Consider the following 22,691-nt stretch of genomic DNA (forward strand, 5'->3'; position numbering starts at 1 on the left):
TTTTCCAACTTTGATGACACATAAACCAAGCTGCTCTTTCATTCAGTGGTTTCCTCTGGCATATACTCCTGAGTCATAGGCAGAACATGCATTTTCCCCTGCACTGAGTCACAAGTCTGACATTTCTTTGTGTTTAAAACTTCCCCACTTTTTGCTTTAAAAAGTGTTACTTGAATCTAGGCTGATACAAATCTTTAATGAGTTTCAGTACTGTAATCTCAGTTTCCTTTGAGAATTTTCAAGCTCTGGATTTTTTTGAAAGTGGATATATTTATGGCTGCAGCAAAGGGTGTTACCCTGACAGCATTTGTCCCATGCTAAACTTCAAGTAATTATTGTGAAATACGGTATTTTCAGAGCAAAATGTGTTATAAGTTCTCTGCTACTGTGTTCTGTAGTGACAGCAACATTTAGGCTGAAATGTTCAAAACCAGGGAGATTGGAATTGTACCCACTGTAAATATGTTATTGCTCCAAGAAAGTGAAGAAGCTGAGGAAACTCAAAGCTGAAAACTATGTGAACAGACTGTCAGCAGCTTTGTAACAGATGCTGTTACTAGTGCAGCTACAGTATCATCAGAAGCAATGTGATTGTCTAAATGGTTCTGCATTTTAAGAAGTTGATGGCCTTTTCTAATATCTGAGGTCCAGAGTTAAAGTCATTGTTCATTCTTAACATGACCAGATTTATTTGTGCTTTTAACATCAAAATGGATAAATAGTAATTGCACTATAGTTGAATGAAATACTGCAGTCATTTGTCTTAGTCACTCTGGTGGGTCCCACAGCAATATCATTAAAAGTGAACAGAGCGTTCTTGCACCTGTGACCTGCTTTCATGAGAGTGATGTCAGGATGTGTTTTCCATTTTTCTTATTAGCAATGCATGTAAGCTTTTAGGAAACAAAAGCCAGCATGGTGAGGAAGTATGTGCTGTTAAGATCTCAGTGTCCTCAGGTTCTGTGTGTGACATAAATGCTACAGTGAGAGCTGTGCAGCAAGTGCCAGCATACTGGAAGTTGTTGAATCTGACCTTCTGATGTAGGCTACTCTGGAGCCAAGAAGATAGAAAATACAAGACAGTGTTAACAGTCAGAGGGAGGAGGCTTGGGATAAAGGAAACCACGAGTTCTGTAAATTAAATTTTGGCTTTTGGTTGCCAAAAGGTAGTAGGAGAAATTCTGATATTTTCAAGATTCAGATAGGTTTCTTGAGCTGTAAGTGCATGTGTGTGTGTGCATAAATACAAATTTATTTCCATGTGTGCTTTTAAAATGCCTTTATTCTGTACCTTATCCATCAATGGAATGGGAAGACTCCATCTAAGGAAGTGTGTGTGGGAGTGCAAGTGATTGCTCCAAAGACAGAACAGTTGCCCAAATGTGAGTGCCAGGAAGCTGGGCAGAGTGGATGGAGCTGGCAGAAGATGTGTTTACCAAAGCAGTCCTCATTTGAAGCATTAGTGACTGGCAGAGAAGGATGGAACAACTCCTCCCAGACACCACCTCCTTCTCAGAGCCTCCTTTGGCTCAATAACTGTGCAACCACATTCTGTCCTCAGGTCTCTGTGGAACAGATTTTTTTCTGAAGAGCTGTGAAAACTTCAGAGCATACATATCACTACTTGCACTCACAGTGTGTGCTTGTGCATCTGAGCTAATTGGGGTGGTGATGACCTCCGAGTCAAAGTTAGGTATTTCTTCTAAGGGAATGATGAAATAATTGAATGTGGCCAGGTTTCAGCAGTTTACTATATGACCCTAACAGTTAAGTCACTACTGCTGTTCATCTTTTACTCAGGTTGAAGCAAATGTACTTTACCTCACAGTTGGAGTAAGGTAAGAGTGCAAACAAGGACAGAGCAGACCAACTGGCTGCTCGAAACTGCTTCACTCTCAGGAGCCTGGTAGTCAGTACAAGCACACCCCTTTCACAATACCTGGGCTGGTGTCATTTCTACTGTCTCTCCCTTCTTTCTGCCAGGCCATGCACTTACTATGGGGAGGACATTTCTGGTGCTATCTGTATTTCTGAATGTGTTTAATGGGGTCATCATTGAATTGCATGGAAAATTGTTCAACTGCTTGATCACTCACTGAATAAGCCTTGCTCATTGTTTAATCTGTATGGGTGGTATATTGCATTGAGAGGCTTGGGATTTGCCTGAGCTGTTTGAAGGGATCATGTGGTAAGAACAATATAAAGCTTATTGAGAAGTGCAGCATAGTCCATCTGCAAAATTGTTGCATTTTCTTTCTGATATGGTCATGTTCTTCTGTGGATGTTATCTAGGCTATCAGTTGTGCAGGGATTTAGTGCTGCTGCCCCTCCCTGAGACTGCTGGATGTTTTGAGCTCTCTGAAGGGAAGGTAGATCAGTAGTTACACAACAGAGGAATGTTTTGAAGCTTCTTGTGAAACCTTAGAGGTGGCAGTATTGATAATAGAAGAACTGATACCAATCCAGTGAATTGGTTGTGAATTGGTTTTGTAACCTCGTGAATTTTTGGGGGGGCTGGAGGGAGGGTGAATTCTGCTGCAATCTGTGATAACTGCACTAAGAAATGTTCACTGAAAAAAAAAAATTAGACTAAAAAGTAGGAATAAACCCAGACTAGTGATGTTGCACTCTATGTTTTTGTTTTAGGTTTTCCTGAAAAGGTGACAGTAAAGCAACGCTATCGTCTGCTGGGAAACAGCCTCAATGTACACGTGGTGGCAAAATTGATCTCCATTCTACTTGAATAATTTAGAACCTGAAACTGATGCATATGGACTGGTGACAGAAAATACTTCCATCTTTTAGGAGAAAGCTGATGGAACCTGGACAAATACCAGAGCTTGCCAAGATACTTGTCCAGACATTTTGCCGAATGAGTTTTATATATTTTTAATAACTTGCATTCATGATGGATTTAAACTGTATAGGTGTTTTATTTAAAGGGCAGTTTACAGGACTTACTTGCTTTATTTGAATGTTCTTTTTAGTTTGCAGAATGAAAAATAGTACACATGCTAATACTTCAATGAGAAAGGACAAGATTATTTTATTTTACTTTATTTTATTTTTTATCATAAAACCATTTTCAGTATTGTGTGAAACTGTGTCAAAGCTGTTTCAATCAGGTGCAGAGATCAAGTTCTATGTATAAAATGTCTTCATCTTTAAATGTAAGTAATCCATTCTGAAAAGATTTGCTGTATATATGATCTGAAATTTTGATGTGATTTTTTTAGGTCATGAAACTAATAAATTCAGTATTTTATATACAATTTTTAAGATGTAATGTTGTTCTTTATGGTTTTCTCACCTTCTTTAAATACTTGTAGGATTCTGGAACCCAACTGTGTTTGTCTGGAATGATTTGTTTGGTTGCAGCTGAATGACAATATTTCAATATTATCACAGGCCTGACAATAACTTTCCTGTTTCTCTTCTCATATTATTCAGGATGAGATCATTGCTCCTTACCAAAGACCTACATGTAAAAGACATTAAAAAAAATTGAAGTACCATATTTAGGTTCCTGTGACATAAGAACTGGAGAAAAACCATATGGGCTTCTTCAGAAAATTTCTTGACAAATCTCAGTGGCAGTACTGGGGTTTGGAGTGTATGTTGGGGTGAAGCCACTGCATGTGGCCATCCCAAGTGCCACCGCTGCACAGTGCCTTGTAGAGCTGGACTCAGTGGGTTTGTAATCAAGTCTTGTGAGTTTAGTACCTCTGAAATTATAGAGAAAATGATGGGGAAACTGAAAGCCTTATGAAAAGTATGTGCTCTAGTTGTTATCTTTCCTTGGGATTTTCCCATTGCTATCTAGATTAAAAACAGCTTGAATGAAGAGGAGGCAAGATGATACTTAGCAGGCATCCTTAGGGAGATGATGTGCCGGAAGGATTTTGATCATAGTTGCTGTGCACCTAAGTAATGAGCTAAAGTTGCCAGTCCTGAAAATGAATGAGTTTCCTTCCCCTCTTCCCCCACTCATGGGATGACACAGGAACAGTCTTGGTATGTTCCATCTGGATTTGGTAGTGCAGGAGAAAGTGAAGACCACAGAGAGATACTGTAGCTATTTTCATCTGCTGAAAACAATTTAAAAATACATTGTTTTCTGTAGATAAATTCATGCAGCTTTATCTTGTGCTGAGTCTTGCATTTCTTCTTCAGTCTTGATTTGCATGATGCTTGTGGATTGTTAAACCATGAAAAGCTTGAGTTGACTTAATTCAGCCTGTCTGATTCTCCAGGAGAATATTGACTACTTGGGCTGTTCCAGCTGTAAAAGAGAAATAGAAATGGTTTCTCCTGAAAGTGCTCTGGACAAAACCCTAGAGAAGGTGAGGTTGGCCTTTGTCCTCACCTGGTCACTTGCACTACTGAAATGGCAAAAAGCACTGCTGTGCTGGCTACTAAACTGCAAAGAGCAGGTGTGGTTTTGACAGTGAACCATGGTTATCTGTACCCACAATAGTTAGTGTGTAGATTTATCAGCCAGATCAATAACTATGTATGTATCTGTATGGTCTTGTTCTTTTGAGAAATGTGGTAGTATGAAGATCTATTGCTGACTAATGTGTTCCAAACATTGGTATGAAAACAAAGGATATCAATTTGAAATATAAATTGGAATTTCCTTCTGCTAATTCATGTAAATAGTTTATTCATTCTGCTTCACTGTATTAATACTTTGAAAAATATTGCTATTAACAATTAATCTTCAATTACTTTATGTAGAACATAAATTAATGCTTTATATGCCACTTGTAAGTTAGCAGTGTTGAAGTGTAAGTTGAAATGTACCTAGCTGCACCTAAAACTGATACAGTAATACTGAGCCTGTTACATGTGGATAGTGAAATTTAATTCGATATGATTGTGAAGACTGAATCTGTTTGCCAATTTGAGCTCTCTCTGAAGGAAAAAAAATTGAAATAATTCAGAGTTGTAAATACATATTTGTATATTTTACCCCTGCTAACCCTGTAATACTGGTGCAGCTAAATTGAGTGACTGCTGCTTATCCTCTTGGTTTGTTATTAATAGCCTGGTTTACTGAGTTCTGTTGGGTTGTACCTGCTTGACCTCTCTTGATGATCATGTTGCTTCCTTTTCCAAGGAGTCTCCTAATCCTAAGTGCTTTGCAGTGTACATCATTGCTGTACTTTGCAACTTTAGCTTAAGCGTTTTCACAGCAATGAAGTGTGATAACAAAAGCAGCTGAAAGGTGAAGAAGTAGAATCTGGAAAACAGCTTTGGAAAGGGAGGGATATTCCCAGAATCTGATTTTTTATTTTGTACCTCATTCATTTGCACATCTTAATTACATTTCATTATCTGAGTGAGGTTATGTGGTTGTGTTCCCTTAAATTTGAGAATTTCCAGTGAAAAAAAAGGCTGTCATATTTGGTGGTATTATATTTATGTAGTCATTTTTGAAGCTTGCAGATTGACTAACAAAGTCTTCCCTATACCAGCTAGCTTTTATCTAAGTGAGTCTGGGGTTTCCCTATACTCATGAAGAAACCTGTCTAGTGGCAAAATTACTAAAATACCATTTTTAAATGCAGTGAGTTTGAGTAGTTTTTGATGCTTGCAGTGGAGGTGCATCCTTCCATGCAGTGAATGTAAGGCTCCTGCCCAGAGCCCTTTTTATCACACTTTTGACTGATAGGAGACTTATAAGGATTTGCAGGAATCTCTGTATTACAGTCTGGGAGGACACTGATTGATGATGGCTATTTCTTAAATTTAAACAGCGGGAATCCCGTTTTGGTTTTGACAGAGACATTTCAATAGAGACCTGAACAGGCCCCAGGCTTCAATGACTATACAATTTATTTTAGCAGTTGTCACACATTTCTAAAATCAGTGGAAAATTTAGAAAATATTTGTTGCATCTCAAGGATGAATTATTCAATTCTCAGCTCCTCCTTTGGCTCCTCTTATTGCTGTTCATACAAAAGCTTAACACTTGAATTCTTGTATAAGTACTGAATTATATTTATTTTCCTTAGCAGTTTAATATATTTTGCCTCCTATGTGTTTACAACCACTTAAGTGTTGTATTTTTTCTGCAAGTTATTTAAAGAATATGACATATTAGTAAGGATTTAGAGGAGATTAAGTAATAATTGCTTCAGAGCACTAGCATTTCTGAGCAGTCTTATGTAAATATTTTATAAAATTGAACTGATCAAAGAAATACCCAAGGAAAAATAATGTGAAACCATGAAAAAGTAGACATAGAGCCCAAAATTAATTCCAGTAGCCATTTTCTCTTTGCCTGTGCAAATATGAGTATTGTAGTGTTACAACCTCATTAGGGGAAGTTTATGAAATATTGAGTAGTGATAGTGTGTCAATTTCAATGTTATTGTGAAGACCAGGACAAGATTTGTGTTACTTTTGTCTTTAGTAGATTGTAGGCTTTGGGAAATTTATATAGCCATTAAAGAAAAGAAATAGTGGCCCAAGAGGGTTAGGCAGCTGCCTGTGAAGGCAAGACAGCTGGATTGTTCTCTTTGACTTCCCTCCACCTGTTCCTGTTGACAGTGGGAGGAAGCTGGTTGAGGAACCTTCTCAGGTAAGAGCTCTGGTGAAACAAGAAGCAGAGTTGCAAGGGTTTAAATCAACTGGAACACAACACTTTTAGTGAGAGAGTTGTTGGATGTCAGATGGCCACTCTGGCTGGATGCCCTTCACTAGGATTTGGAAAATTGCAGCAAAAAAGTTCCTGAAATCTCCTCCAGGGAGGAATGTCTCTGATTTTAGATGCAGGAATACATCCTGAAATCTTCAGGATTCAGGATGTATTCCTGCATCTAAAATCAGCTTCAGTGAGAGCATGTTTGTCTTGTGCTTTTGTCCATGCACTGGGCTGCTTTAATTCAAATACTTTTAAATTGCCACCTGGCCCTTGGAAGCGAAGAATGTTGACGGTACTGATATATTTTCTCATATGTAGATAGCAATAAATAGTTTTGATTAGTTCAAATGTTTGCCCTTATATATTTTAATAAATAAATGAGATTCATTTATAAATAAATACACTGTTTATAAATAATACACTTAAAATAGGATTCTTCTCAGAATTAATATTTTTATAGGAATTTTCACTGTGTATTGATCACAACATATGACATTACTCATTTTTTGCACATGTGTTATAAGGTGAAGCTTATGGAGAAGGAGAAGATTGGACAAGTTAATGTCAGAAAAATCCTCTGAGAGTATTGAGTAAGTAGATTTCTGATGGAAGTTCCTGAGCTGCAAATAACTGGAGGCCAAGAGAGTACCTAGGGGAGGTACTGTATATGCTCACCCCTTTATTTCCTGTCTGCTTTTGGCCACTGTTGGAGGGTGACCTGGATGATCCACTGGCCTGGAGAGATCTTTTCTAGCCCAGGATGATGACTCTTACTGCTTATTTTGTATGGTGACAGAATGCCAGTACTTGTAACCACAGCCTCAAGGCACAGCAAAGCTTTACAGACAGCTCAGACTGAGCTTCTTGGTGAGAGCCAGCAATACAGAACAGAATGAATCTGAGGGAGGTTGTGCAGCCAGGTCCATCCATGGCTTTAGGGTTATTAGTGAAGAAGGGTGGATATGCAAATGGAAGTCCCTAAAAATAACTCCAGTGTATGTTAAAAGGACTGGAATAATCAATAGAAAAGAATAAAGCCAATACAAGTGACTGGAAGCTTTTCAATAACCTAATTGCAAAAAAGAATGAAATGGAGAATAGGAAGTATCAAAGTGGTTTATAGAAACAACCATGTGTAGGAAGAAAAACCAGAAAGACAGAAGAACTAAAATAAAAGCCTCATAAGGGAAGTAAAAATCTAATATGTTAAATCTTACTTGCGATAAAGGAATCCAGGGAGAATTTGGACAGTAGATCAACTTCAGCTTAAGCAATTGACTAAATCAAGACTCTTATCTTTGTCATTTGCTATTAAAAACTGAAAACCTCAATTTCCGGGCCAGGTAGTTTAACTTAATTAGCAGGTAAATTATGAGCTTCATCAGCTGTGTTGAGGAAGCAGAATCTTAAATAGGTGACAGAGGACAGAATGCTGAAAAGAAAAGGAAATCCTTAAGGAGGGGTGTGAGAAATGGAGGGCAGCAGCTGCAGCCCCTGAGGAAGGTGCTGTGGCCATAAAACTCTCAAGGCACTCGTGAAGAGAGGGAAAGACTGATGATAGGTGCTTATATGTAAGGAACAGCAAGGGGCATGTTACTTTTCAGAGTCACTCATACTTGATGTAAACCCCATGGTTGCTGATCCATTGCACAGGGCCTGCTACCAACTTTGTGCTTGGTTGTTCTCAGAGCTGTAGGGGCACATGTATAGGGGGATACAGTATGGGTAAATGAAAGTGGTATAGAATGTATCTTATCCCCCAACCAGTTGCAGCTGAACCAATTACTGCAGATTAGGAGCAGGCCTGGTTTTAACAGGCCACACCTGTAGCCAATAAGAACATTGTTATAAAAGAGTGGATTGGTGGCAACTGGAGTCAGATGACTGCTCCAAGGACCAGGAACAGTCAGTGCTTAGAGGAGCTGCCTACAGAAAACATTGAGGAGGTACAAAGCTCTGGTGACATGAAACCCTTGTGCTATAATAATAATAATAGAACTCTTGTTATATAAGATAGCACATATGGGAAAGGCTGAGTTCTGTATGGAGCTGGGTTTGCACCATGAATTTGCAGTGATATGGAGGTAACAGTCTGGCTTCATATGTTGTGTGTCACTTTTGAACTCTAGAGTATTGTTAGAAGGAGGAAAGATGAAAGAGAATCCAAGGAAGTGAAGACAGAAGTACTGGAAGATTTGAGCACAGCTGAGGGAAAACTTCTGTAAATGTGCTGTACTTGGCACTTAACCAGCAATGGACTGGATTTTGAATTATTTGCAAATATTTAAATGATAACATTGAATAGCAGGGATTTTTAATTTTTTTTTCATCTGTAGGGGGGAAAAAAAGGATTATTTTTTAGTCTTTCATTAAAAAATTAACCAGGTTTTAATTCACACCAGTGGCTGCTCTTCCTCCATTTAAACAAGTAACATTGTCAAAAACTCTCATTGTGACCATGCATTTGAGTTACTTCCTAGGAGTAATTATTGTGTATTGAATTTTTGGCCATGATTTGAATCAACTCTTGTCTTCTACACCAGCATCTTCGCATTGCAGGCACATACTGCTGCAGAAATAGAGGAATGCCACGATTTCATTTCGCACAGCTACACAAGATGGTGGTAAATTGTAGTCCCTGATAGTACAGGATGAACTTCAACCAGAATTAGAGACAAACACTCCATTACTCTTGCCAAATCTGCACACAACCTATGCTCTTTAGAGCTGTTTTCTGAGCCTTCATCTTAGAGAGGTAATGAATGACCTGTCCCAGGAGGAGAGGTTCATGCCAGCTCTTCTTGTTAGAAAGAACAGCCCCTATTCTTGTGCCAGAAATTTGTATGTTTTCCATTATGTTCTTCCAAAAATGATGTCTCAAATATATTACAGTAAAATTAGAAGGTGTGGCCCTACTTCTGTCCTTAAAAAGGTTTATAGATTTCTCAATTTGGCCAGTCTGAGGTGCATTCACTAGGAATAAAGACTAAATTAACTAAAATCTGGAAGGTCTAATGAAATGGAAAATAGTGTGTCATGCAAATAGGTGGGTGTCCAACCCTCTCTTTCCATCCTATAATCAGTGCATAGTCAAAATCAGCTAGTCCTCAGGCTAACCATTTTCTAAGCTATAAAGCCTGCAGGAGGAGAAGGTGAATTTCTTCTTGTTCCTTGCATTACCAGCCTTGTCTTCATCCTTAATGGTTTATTGCTCAGTGATTATTGGTTTATTGGAGTTAATTAGTTGGAAAGGGAAGCCTGAATCGAAGACTGATAGGCAGCAGAGAGGGACAGTGCAAACTCAGTGTGCAAAAGAAATGTAGACAGGAAAGGAAGGGTTTTGTGAGCCACAGACAAAGGCCAGGATGGAAATTGTAAGCATACAAGGGACTTTGAAATTAAGTTCCTGGACTACACAGACGTTCAGCCAGCCCGCTACAGAGTGCGGGTGTAGTTGGCCTGGAGTTTATTCAAGGTGACATCCAACTGACAGCTACACAAACTCAGTAAACTGTTAAAAAAAGGAAAATCAAAACAAAACGAGAAAAAATCCCCACCAGATAGACTTCAAAATCAACAGGAAGAGTGTTAATGAGCACCAGTTTAATGGACAGTGCTGGGATACCCAGAGGCAGGAGGTGTCTGGTCAACTAGACAGAAATATTGATAATTTGTCTATGCTGTCCTATTCCTGAACAGAGGTTTCAGAGCAAAAAGCATAATAGTAAATATAAAAATGGTGGAGGGACAGATTCTCAGTTGATATAAAAAAACGTATCTCACTCACGTGGATTGAATGGAGGAGTCCTATGTCCTACAACACAATTCTGTATTTTTATGAAAATATTGTCCCTCATGTTGGTAAAGGACATCACATGGAAAATTTTCCTTATGTTTCTCTGTTCTGGCAGGAACAGCTGATAGACTCCCTGCTGCAGAGCAGGTGAACATACACAGAGCTGTCCTTGTCCTTCCTCACCAGTAGGTACATGGGATGGGCTCAGGAGGAGCTTCCCCGCCGCCCTTCCAGGTCCCTCAGCAGCAGCAGTGACTGTTGGGTTACCTGCATCACAGCCAGTGGGAGCACAAGGAACGTGGTCAGCAGGCTGGTGCTACTCTGAATTCCAAGGTAAGTTCATGAAAACTCAGAAAATAAAATACAATGCAAATCTAGTTTTTGGGGAAATGGTGGGATACAGCTGATACAGCCTAAGATACTATGGTATTCCCAGTGAAGATCATGTGATCTGTGGCAGCACCACAAATACTTGCTGTCCTGATTTCACATTCATGTTCTCAGTGTGCATCAGTCTCTTTTTGAGGAGACATTAGTATTTTTTTTCACTGCGTTCAATTTCTTTCTAGGTTGTTTTGAGCTCATAATGCTTCCATCTGTGAAATCTGTAGAGTTCATTCAATCCCCCAGCTCCAGGGAAGGTTCCACATATCTGTGGGACATCTGTAGGTGACAAGGACAAACTGGAACAGAAAGGAAGACTGGGTAGGGTTAGGAAAAGCAGGAGCTCCATGGCTTCCAGGAAGGTCTGGTGCTTAAAGGATGCTGGTGTTACCTACAAGCAAGAGCAGCTACAACTGTTACTACCCTTAGTGGAGTTTTGAAATGTGAGCAACCTGAATAAGATGTCTACTAAGCAAAAAGGAAAATCAAAAAGAATAGTGATGGACCTGGGTGTCAGGAAGCTTCTAGCATGAGGAAAGAGAGCACACAGAAAGCTCCTCTAAGCAGGAAGAACAAAGCACAGCAACATCTTGTGCAAGGGAAATATGGAGACTCTGACAAAAGCAAAGGGGAAATGGGACATGGAATATCTCTCATGGCTTTCAGCAGCAACAGCCTGAGCCTCAGCATCTGGGGACTGAGTCACCCTTGAGTCAGAGCAAACATATTTGGTTAAAATTGTACTTTGCTGTTGTAATCCATGGCATGCTGCTCAGTACTGCTGACTTGTGTCATCTGCCCAGTAAATCACTGACTGGAAGCTTCTCTTTCAATACAAATATTCCTTGCCAGCCACTGTGGGTTTTACATATGGGGTAGGGGATTTTTTGGTAACAATTTAGGTCCTTTAGTGCTGGCAAATAATCTTTCCTTCACTCTTGTGATGCAGCACGTGGGAGAGCTCTTTCTGCAGATTACAAGGTGCTCAGGGACACAGGGGTGCTCAGCTGTACAAAGGGCAAAGACATGGAGATAAAATACAGGCAGATTCCATTTAATGATCTCTCAAAGCTCCCGAACCCAAAAGACAAAAGGAGAAACATGCATTTAATGTCTAGGGGATTTGCATGTTGTCAATCTTTAATTAAGGTGTCTGAGATAAAGTTCACCCTTGCAAGACAAGGCAGCAGAATGGGCACCTTGTGAACCAGGAGTGTGTGAGAGCAAAGGGCACCTGGGCTCACAACAGCCCAGTCCAGCACTGAGGTTTCACTTGGGCTCAGGACAGCTGGAGGAGAGCAATGCCTTGGGCTCCTGCTGCTCCTCAGCTCGTGCTTGTGCTGGTATTGCTTACTGGATTGAGCTGTGACCCAAACCACCATGAAAACAAGAGGCAGAAAAGAGACACTTATGATGAGCAGTAAGTACCATTGCTTGCAAATGCATTTTTGGGATGGTGGCCTGAAAGTGCTGAAATGGGGGCAGAATGCCTTTATTACAGCTCTATTTTACTTACTCTTTGGCAGATATGTGTGACTAAATTTTCTTTTTTTTTTTTTTCCCAACACACAACAGGCCTCGTTTATCCTCCGAGCAGGGTAATTTAGTGTTCTATGCTGGCTCCAGCAAAAATATTGAATTTAGAACTGGACCACTGGGGAAAGTTAAAGTTAATGAAGAAGACCTTACAGAACTTTTTAGTCAGGTGATATAGTTATTTTCCCTTAATATATTTTCATTTTCAGTTGTACATATTAATAGTGAAATTTTTTTCACAAGTGTTTAATGTATTCTGTATTTTATTTTATATTATCTATATCAGCAATCTAATATGGAAGTAAGCCATTGCAGACTTGTAAAGTAATCATATCATCACAAAAGATGATGAAATTATTAAAGTGTGTATGTATTACAGTTCTCTGTATCTAAGTGGACTTTATAATAGTAAAGTTATGCAAGGACTAAACTTTCCTGAGCTTTTGAAAAGTCAAAGTTTGTTTCACATTATCTCTGTTGTTTAACTTTAGGTTAGAGAGAGTAGCACAGAGATTCAAGAACTTAAAAAAGACTGTGGTGCTTTGCAGAATGTATCCCAGCAGATTACTCTGCTGACCTCCAAGGTGAGCCAAACCTTCATGTTATCCTCCTCCAGCATTCCCATATTTCCATTCCTCACACTGATATTAAATAATCTGTTTCGTTTTAGTATTTCTGCACCCAGTTTAGGGAACTGGAGCAGAGTCCCTATTTAATATCAGCCTGGAGTCTGTGTTTAATTTTGAGATCTTTATTCAGTAACTACGTAGACAATGGAAATATTTCTGTAAATTTCACCAAAATTTCCAGTTACTGTGATTCTTTTTTGTTCATTGTCAGCGTCTGTATTGACTATGTCCTCTAATATTTGTGAATAAATTCTGGAAATAGACCATATATGTTTTCATAGTTGCTACACAGACATCCCATTCCATAGATAAAATGGGTGTAGGGGTTTGCAGTGTAAAGATAAGACCAGCACAATAGTTTTGTCATTTCCCCGCTCCTGAATTCTTTTTTTCCATGAAAAAAATTTTTAAAGGATTGCCTGATTTAAGTGTCTTTTGTTACAGTGTTTCCTCAAGTTCCTGATAGAAAAATATTTTTATAGTGTAATAGACCTTCCTTTAGGGAAATTGGGCTAATATGAATCCATCACATTCTCTGATTCAGTATCAGTTTGCTGTTTGTGCTTACAACCCACTGAGATGTGGAGACCTTTTCCAGGCTTTCAGTGCTCTGTCCCAGACCTCTGTCCTTGTCACACATGTGAGGACCCGAGCGTTCCCACAGGAACATTCACATTCCTAATTTTCAGCACCTGAATACATCTTTGCAAGACAGAGTCTTGCCTTGTGGATCCAAGCTGGGACATATTTAGGCTGTCATTTTCTGAACAGCCAAACCCACAAAAATCTCAGTGAATGGGGCCTCATTTGGATCTGTCACCTGGTTTCACATACCAGCTATTCTCTTTTCTCAGAGAAAAGTATTACCAGTCTCCAGCAAGTTCCTCTGTGGTCACTCTCATACTAAGCATAATGTAATTCACATTTCTTTCGCAGATCCTGAGTCTCGATAACAAACTTCAAAGCTTTCAGCAGGTAAGTAAATCGGAAACCAACTAGAGATCAGAAAAGAAAATCTCAGCCCCAAGTAAATAAAGTGAAGTTTCAATGATTAAACAGCTAAATGATTTCTTTCTTCTCATGCATTCCTCAGGAAAACTTTTTTAGTAACAGAAGGTTAAAAAAAGCACCAAGATTTGTGGAGGAGGTGATATGCCATGCGTTCTTACAAAATATAAACTGTGTAGGAGACTGCATTTCTTAATGGAAAAACACTTGTACATTCAAGAGCAACAAGTTGATACCAAGGAGAAGTAAACTTTCCCTTCACTGGTCTGTCAAGATAAAGACCAGAAACTCAAACTGGATTTTTATTGTACTGGAACTAACTCAGTTTCAGCCGTCGCCTGCTTCTCCAGTGAGCTTGTGACAAGCCTCACCTTCAGGTGCCAGTAAAAGCAATTATCAGATGAGATACCCATGGAATCAAAAACACAAGATAACCTTCCCTCTAGACTCCCAGTCTGCTGCTGAAAAACAGTCTCTATTAATATTTAATTTTTACTGGTCTTTTCTCATCCTAGTGCTTGGCCATTCTGTGCATGAGCAATCACAGCATCATTATTTTGTACAGGGATAAGTGAAATAACTCAGAACTTTTACAAATCAGCCTTGCTGACAAAAAAATGAGGGACAGTTCAAGAAAGAATTTGGGGGAAGAGAAAAAAGAATGTTTGTATTGAAAATAAATACCAATGGAACACCAGCTAAGCAGAAACATAATTTTCTACTCTTTTCTGGCATTTCAGGACATCCAGAGGAGAGCCTGCAGTAGTAACCCCTGTAGGAACTCGGGGACCTGTGTAAACTCACTGGATGGTTTCTTTTGCCTCTGTCCCAGCAACTGGCAGGTGAGTGTTTAGCCTCCCCGACTACAGAGTGTGTATTTCACCTGTCAGGCTGCATCCAGCTCAGGGTGATTGCCATGCAGCACAGCACTTCAGGGTGCTCAGGGTAGAGTGAGCAGCACTGAACAGCAGAGCAGCAGTGTCACTCGTTGGTGTTTGCTTCTCAACAATATCAATGCATATGTGTAACAAAAGAAGCCCAAAGCTTTGGGCCAGACCCTGCACTGTTACATGCAGGCAGCGGCCCATGAAGTCAGTGATTCTTGGCAGTTCCCACAGCAGAGAATTAGTCTGGTTTTTGCTGAGCACTGAACTGAACTGCATGCCTTGCTGTTGACCTTACACAAGGATAGAGAAAGGCTGGGGGAAGGGATGGATAGTTATTCAGTTTTAAGCAAGTAAGACAAACTGGGGGTGTAAATAATCAGTGCCATTCTGAAATTTTTAAATGCAGAGGCTTTACTAGCAAATGATTTAATGGTGCTATTATGTGCACCAGAGATGGAAATGTTGTATCTTCTTCTCAAAGGATTTAAACTTAAAAGTTATCCCAGCAAGATTCAGGTTAAAATTTATGGGCTTTCCTGATAGAAACAGTTTATAAGAAAATTTTCTGAATCTTTTTCTAGTTGGAAAGTGAGGGGTTGACAAAAATGTGCTGTTCACATGCTTTCTACATCTGAGGTATTTTATCCCCATCTGACTGATAGCAAGGGTCACAGAAACACAGCTGAAAAATAAAATTTTGTTATTGTGTTTCATAAGAAAATCTGTGTTGATAACAGCCCATGGTTTGTATATCTTTGAAAACTATATTAAACATGGTTTGCTTCATTTCTCAGTTATTTGGAAAATAAACTGGTTTTCCATTTCATCTTAGGGCCCCCTGTGCTCAGTGGATGTTAATGAATGCCAGATTTTTGCCGGAACAGCATTAGGCTGCCAGAATGGAGCCACTTGTGTGAACACGCCAGGCAGCTACAGGTAACGTCTCAAAACTAGACACAAATGTCCCGTGTAGAATACTCTGCTGGTTTGTACCCCATACCATGCCTGCAGCACAAGTTCTAGAATTAAGTCTGTTTAATATCTGTGCACTGTAACCCCTGGGAACAGATGGAATCCTTACTGCACTGTACACTGAGCCCACTGCAGGCACAGAGAGGCCCCCACAGCCATTGCCTGCTGTGACACAGGAGGAGCAGCAGGAGCCAGATCCATCACACAGCCATGCTGGGGGGAAGGCTGCAAATGAGGACAGGCTCCACTGACCCAGCTCCCTGTTGCTTTCATGTAAACGTCCTGCACCATGGGGCATAGCTGGGGCAGTGAGAGGCCCATGCTGGGCTGTGACCAGCGCTCACCAACATGCCCACAGAGCACAGCCATGTTACCTTCCCTCTGCTATCACCTACCCCTTGAGATCAGAGGGAGATGAAGGAGGTGATCACCCTTGATCACTGGTGTTCCCAGCACGCTCATTTGGTCAGAGCAGGGTGCTAATGACATCAAGATAATGGGTGCAATCCCCATGCAGGCCATTCACTAAGGCTTGGACTAATCCCTGTGGGTCCCTTCCTACTCAGAATATTCTGTAAATCAGAAACAGTTCTGTGAAATGCCTTCATCCCCTCCTAAAACAAAGGCACTGCTGAGCAAGGAATGCACAGTGCTGCCAGGCAGAAAGGGAGAAATGCTGTCTGCAACCACGGGGGTGCCTGGGCTGCCTCTCTGCTGGGCCCCACACACAAGGCCTCTGGAGCACATTCTTCCCTGGCTGTGCCCAGCTCCTTAGGAAACATGTTCTTGCTTACAGGGCAAGCCAGCCTGAACATTTTGTGTCTCATTCGCCAAAATGTCAAATAATCTGCTGAATAACTAACTCTCACATATAATACAAAGCTCCCCTGTGCAATGGGAACACGCACGCTGGAGAGCATGCCACAGCTTTCTGCAAAGAATTCTGTCTCCTGCTTCAGCATAGAAATCTTAGCCCCCACAAATATTTGCTTGAAGTAACACTGGCTTATAGTGCTTTGTCAGTTCTTGGAAGAACTTCAAACAAAGGAAGTTCTCCTGTAGTGCTCCTCATGCTTGAGCACAGAGTCTGCTGAAGTGTCACTGCCATGTGATGCCTCCAGTAAGGTTTAATTTTATTTTAAAGGATGTTTCTAACTTGTCTGCAACAGATATTTGTCAGGGATACAACAAAGCAATCTGCCTTTATTTGTTTCCTATTGTGCTCAGAGAGATACAGGTGTGTGACTAAATTCTGCTGTTCTCACAAGTGCTGTCATTGTGTTAATGCAGTCATGATTGCCCAGGTTCTTGCCTGGTGCACTTCTTGCCCTCCTTGGTACTTGCTGAATCAATACTTCATGGAATGAACTAAGACCTCTTCATAAGTCATTGCAACCTTAATATTACTCCTTTTGCATCACACACTCAGGATTATTACATAGTCCCTTCCCAAGTCCATTGTACCATCTTTAGTGTCCCTTATTGGCTTACTTCTGAGTCCTCCACAAATGCTAAATCCATCCCCCGGCAGAGCATGACATCTCTTTTCTGCAACTGGGAGGACATTGCTGCTAAGATTTCTGGGGCTCAACAGTCCAGGTCACCCCACTAATGCTCTGGCATGGTTATGTACACCATTGTGGACTGCAGGGAAAGAAAAGGGTAATATCTGACTTTCCATAGCCTGCAGAAATAACGCCAGGTGATTGGAAGTACTGGATTAGGTACCATGAAATGGAGCATAATGCAGTCTTCATTCCTTGTTCATTTTCTTTATCTGCATGGTTTTTCCTGTAACTCAGGAAAGCTGAAATATGAGGGGGGAAAAAAGCAGGTATCCAGAAACACCTTCCTCAATCAAAATCTTAAGGGGACACTGTATCAGTTGGATGAAAGGGCATGAAAGTCCCCAAGTCTATCAGACTTCTGTGTCACAACCAAAATAACAGGGACCTCATCACAGCATGCCATGGCTCATGTGATGGAGCCACGGCAGTGCCAAGCAGCAGTGCATCACAATTTGGCTGAAGTGCCTTGCAGTGTGACCTACTTCTGGAAGCTCCTCTCTGAGAAACTTCAGAGGGGAAGCAGATTAATCTTTGCCAGAGTAGACAGGAGACAGTGCCATTGTTCTCCTCCTTTGGAGACTGTTGGATTGCCTTCTGTGTCCTTTGAAGTTGAACATGAAGCTCTGAATGTACTTTAGAAGTATAAAAGTGATCTGGTTCCCTGACCTGCTGCCTCTGTGCTTGCCCAAGCTGAGCTGCTGCACTGATGGGAAGGTGCTGTTCTGCTTGCTGTCTTTTACAATAATGAACATGCTGTCTTGCACTGCAGACTGCAGTTAAGCATTAAGCTGTTGTGGGGTTTTGAAGCCTAAGTTCATGTGGGTTGCTTGTCCTGGGTGCACTCTTTAGTTACCTGCAATTGACTTATCAAACTGCAATTTCAGCTGAGCATGTGACACGGTGGAAGGGACAGCAGCAGCTTATTTTATATAAATTGCTTCAAGGTCCAGGTCAGCTGCACTAGAATACCCTGATTTCAGTTCCAGAGAAATGCTTTTACAGAGCACTTTTCATTAGGCAGCTTAAAAGCAATCCAAGAAGGGTGTGTGCCTGCCATATGTCTCTGCAAGCTGCAGACATTGCAGCACATAACTTGAATCCAATTAAGAGTCTCACTGTCATTTTATTGGGAAGATAGTGATCTGATAGGAGGTTTTCTGTGAATTTATATCTCTTTCAGTTGTATTTCAGAGCCCCACATTTTGTCTATGTGGAAATAAAGAGCCAGAGAAAAGGGAAACATTATCTGATGGCTTAGAAGTTCCCAATTTCAGTTCCACCCCATATGTATAATGCTGTAACAAAGCTCTGCCCTATAAATAACACTGTGATGCATGTGGCAGCTTTCAAACCAGATCCTCCCAGAAGAATGCCTTTTTTCAACCCACTGCTTTGTTCTTCCCACCCCACCAGCCCCAAATGCCCCCTCTTGCCCACTACATCTCTAAAAGCTGAGGTGCTGCTGAGACAGCAGGTGCCCATTGTTGTGGTGTGGGGGTGAAAGTACCAGGCATGGCATTTCTGCACATGGCATCATATGATCGTCATAACTGAAAAAGGAAGTTTAGGTGCTCTTTGACTGAAGTGGGGTTTCCATGCTCATGTTCTATTTAAGTCTTATGCTATACCTTTAATTTTTTCTGCATTTGTGCTTATGAATGTAAAAAAAGGTGGTAGATTCTTCCATAGGGCTAGACAGTCATGAATATGCACAAGTCTCAAACGGTTCTTGAGTCTCTGCTGAACAGGAGATTTGCCTCTCTGCATGATTATTAGTAGGATTGTCATAAGTAAATATATGTATCTTGTAAGGAACACCTCATAAAGTGGAGAATGGAAATGAACAATCTTTAACAGTGGTAGAAAGACAAAATTTTGGTTTTTCTTTCCATTTTCACTATTAGCTGCTCCTGTACTCCAGAAACCTATGGGCGTCACTGTGCCTTGAAATTTGATGACTGCCAGGGAGGATCTGAGAGCCTCTGTGAGCATGGCCTCTGTGTGGATGAAGAAAGGGATCAGCCCAACAGGGTAAGGAACAATGTGTAAACCTCAGCACACAGCACAGCATGAATAAGCAGCAAATTCTGCTGAGTTTGACAAAACTGCATAGCATGAACTGCTGCTGAAAACAACAAGAAAGGCCGCTGTACAATAAAACAGCCTCTCTGTTGTACCAAGGGTGGCAGAAAGAATCAGAAACGTCTGATGTCTTGTTAGAGGTACTTGTCACAGTATTAGATCTCCTATTACATCCACAGGGAGTTGGGAATAATTTTTTTATAAGTTGAAGTCCTATTTCAAATACAATATTCTTACTGCTCATTATTTTGGGAGTTCTAAGTTGCTAGAGTATTTTACTGCTTAAATGACTGAGAATGACAAATATCACAAATCTTATTTTTCCTGGGAAAAGTGGCACATTAGTAGCACATTAGGACCAGGGGTCTGGAAGCTGCTAGGGCTGCATGGTGACTGTGTGGCTGCTGCACATCCTTGGTGCTCCTCAGTGTCAGATGGATGTGAATCTGACTCCAGGCCCATCTTTCCAAGCATCTGCGCTGGATGGATGCTAGCACACACTTGAGTGCTCTTCTGGAGCAAGCCAGCTCATTCCATTTGGGTGAGAATCTGGGTACAGGGTGTTCACTCCAAAGGGACAGATGGACCATGCCAGCTTTGGCTCTTTCCACTCAGAGCAGCCCTCCAAACCACCCAGCCAAGCTTGTGCTCCTTAATACTCCTGTATGCCCATGCACCATTGCAGTCACAGCACATATTCTTTGTGCTTTGCTATAAATGATTTCTTTGCTTAATCTTTAGAAGTTTCAAAACTCATCACTTATTTTCTGCCCAATTTTTGTTGAGAAAGCTTTACAAAAGGGTTCAGTGTTGGCTTAACAGTGTCTGCTCCTGTGACAATCAACAATAAAGCTCCCATTAGCTTTAATTAGACCAAAGCTAGATAAGTACTGAAATCTGGCCATTAGTAAAGTTTACTAGAGAGAAAACTGTTTTCCTAAAAGAAATAATGTATTTGCATTCTAATGTCCGTGCTACTCATTGCATAGACTACTGAATAATTTGATTAAAAGAAAGCAGCCAAGATTATTTCAGGTTGCTTACAATGATCTCTTTGCCCTGGTTAAAAAGCAAGTTGATGACTTTTAATTATGGTTATGTACAGCTCATAATTGATCTTATTTTCTCTGGGAGCTTTGGAGTAAATTACAGATGTCTTTTATGAACATAAAGAATGAGCCTGAGTTGCTTCCATAATCTGAAAAAGTAAACTCAGAGGAAGAAATAGACTGGGAAAACTACTGAAGCAACTTACAAAACAAAACATACAAGCCATGTAATGCTCTGAAAGCTTTCTTATAGTTTGAAAGCACTTTTATGAAATTAACTCCTCTTGCGTTTTTCTTGACTACTGCAAATGCCTTAAACATGCACTGTGGTGTTTTCTGTGGCAGCCCAAGTACCACTGTATCTGTGATGCTGGCTGGATGTCCCCTCCTGGCAGCCCTGCCTGCAGCGCTGATATAAATGAGTGCAGCCTCCCGAATCCTCCGTGTTCACAGGATCCACCTGTGCAGTGCTACAACACTCCAGGCTCCTACAGATGTGGTCCCTGCCCCACAGGTATCTCATCTTTCCATGCTCTCAGGCTGGATGGGGTGGCAGAGGTGCTACTGCCCGTGTATCATAAGCACAGACACAGGATGCAACTCCATGAAATGCTTTGGTCTGTGTTCTAGGGAATAAATGCAAGTTGTGTTTTATATAGGTAACACAGGCAACACAGGCAGTGGAGTCTAATGCATGACTTATCTCATCCTAAACTGATCATCTAAATAGGTCTTGTGTCCACAGGTATCTTCATATCCATCATGTCCTGTCACCTTCATATAATTTGTCTGCAGTACTTTCATGTCTGTATGTTTTCTGCCCTAAGGAAATATAAAAATCTGATTGTTCCCTCAGACCATATAACTTAAGATTACTCTTCCTGAGATGGGCAGGTGGTGTCTATAGGAAAAGTTTTTAAAGTATTTAAGTGAAGTTGCAATAAAGCTTTGCTGCAAAATGTATGTACATGCACCTGACTGGAACTGCACCCTCTTTAGGTAAAAGTGTGTTTGAATCTGAAATATCCAGAGTACAGTTAAAATAAAACATTCTTATACTCACATCTCCACCCTGTTGTGTTTGAAACCTAATTTTCAGACTGGTATGAATTTTTATCAGTTATGAGAGAGACAGATCTACCCTTGTGCTAATGAAGTGCAATAGTTGTACTCTATGAAAAGACTTGGTCAAAGGAGAAACCAAAAAGGCCAGGCATTTTCTTTCTGATGTCTTTTCTGTGCTGCTTTTTAGGCTGGCAAGGAAATGGCTACACTTGCCAAGACATTGATGAATGTGCAAGTAATAATGGAGGCTGCTCAACTGTACCGATGGTCCAGTGCATCAACACAGTTGGATCATTCCGCTGTGGGCTCTGTCCTCCAGGTAAAATGGGTTTCTTGCTGATAATGCTATGGATGGGCTTAAAAGGTGAAGATTCAACACATACAAGCCTGTTTTGGTGTAGATTTAAGTACCTGAAAATTGGTTTTGTAGAAATATCACATACACAATACTGTGATACAGAATGCAGTGTCCAAATATATTCAAATTGCTTCAGCTATTAATGAACATTGTAGAGAGTATGCCTCTACAGAGGATCCTCTGAGATGGGTTTCCCTTGTACCAGGTAGCTGTTTTCAGTGTTATAGCCTTGACTTGGTGAAGTACTTCCTTTACAAGATCATTAATGGGAAACAAGGATTGCATAATTATGGTAGTAATTTCATTGTCTGTATTAATTGAAGGAGTGTCCTGTGTGCCACAGGACTCTATTGTCTGCAGTAAAAAAAGCCTTGAAAATTGTCACGCTCTGAATGCTGTCTGAGGAGGCAGTGTTTCCACTGCAGTACAGCTCAAGCAGTGGAAGTTGCAACTTAAGTCTTTATAATTTCTGCTTTATGATTTAAAATGCTTTCTGAAATGTATAGGATCAATACTAGAAATATAGCAGGAAAAAGTCTTTCTAATTGACTTTTTGATTGCTATTTAGGTAAGGAAGCCTCCCAGTTACTGAGTGCTGAAGGGAGATCACCATGCTGGAAATGTGGCCTCAGACAAGTTTTGGTGATGTCAGCTCTGGCCATAAGGAGCTCTGCTGCGGGGCTTTGGTCCTCCTGAATGCCCTGA

At 40.6% G+C, this 22,691-nt stretch overlaps 2 protein-coding genes across 3 annotated transcripts in view; both read left to right on the plus strand.

Moving 5' to 3' along the window:
• TRDMT1 (tRNA aspartic acid methyltransferase 1) overlaps positions 1-3,215 on the plus strand; it is a 28,866-nt gene extending 25,651 nt beyond the window's left edge. For both annotated transcript variants that reach the window (XM_054274257.1, XM_054274258.1), the window contains one exon: positions 2,647-3,215. In XM_054274257.1, the coding sequence (XP_054130232.1) occupies positions 2,647-2,747 (101 nt within the window). In that variant the 3' untranslated portion in view covers positions 2,748-3,215. The remainder of the gene's footprint in view (positions 1-2,646) is intronic.
• Positions 3,216-12,133: 8,918 nt separating this feature from the next.
• CUBN (cubilin) overlaps positions 12,134-22,691 on the plus strand; it is a 142,990-nt gene continuing 132,432 nt past the window's right edge. The window contains 9 exon segments of the mRNA XM_054273929.1: positions 12,134-12,252; positions 12,408-12,537; positions 12,860-12,952; positions 13,934-13,972; positions 14,746-14,847; positions 15,725-15,828; positions 19,337-19,463; positions 20,909-21,077; positions 21,816-21,947. Of these exon segments, the coding sequence (XP_054129904.1) occupies positions 12,134-12,252; positions 12,408-12,537; positions 12,860-12,952; positions 13,934-13,972; positions 14,746-14,847; positions 15,725-15,828; positions 19,337-19,463; positions 20,909-21,077; positions 21,816-21,947 (1,015 nt within the window).

The sequence above is a fragment of the Melozone crissalis genome, unplaced genomic scaffold (genome assembly GCF_028551555.1).
Source record: "Melozone crissalis strain CALT ecotype California unplaced genomic scaffold, PUWL_Pcris_2 ptg000016l_1, whole genome shotgun sequence".
In the NCBI taxonomy this organism is placed as follows: domain Eukaryota; kingdom Metazoa; phylum Chordata; class Aves; order Passeriformes; family Passerellidae; genus Melozone; species Melozone crissalis.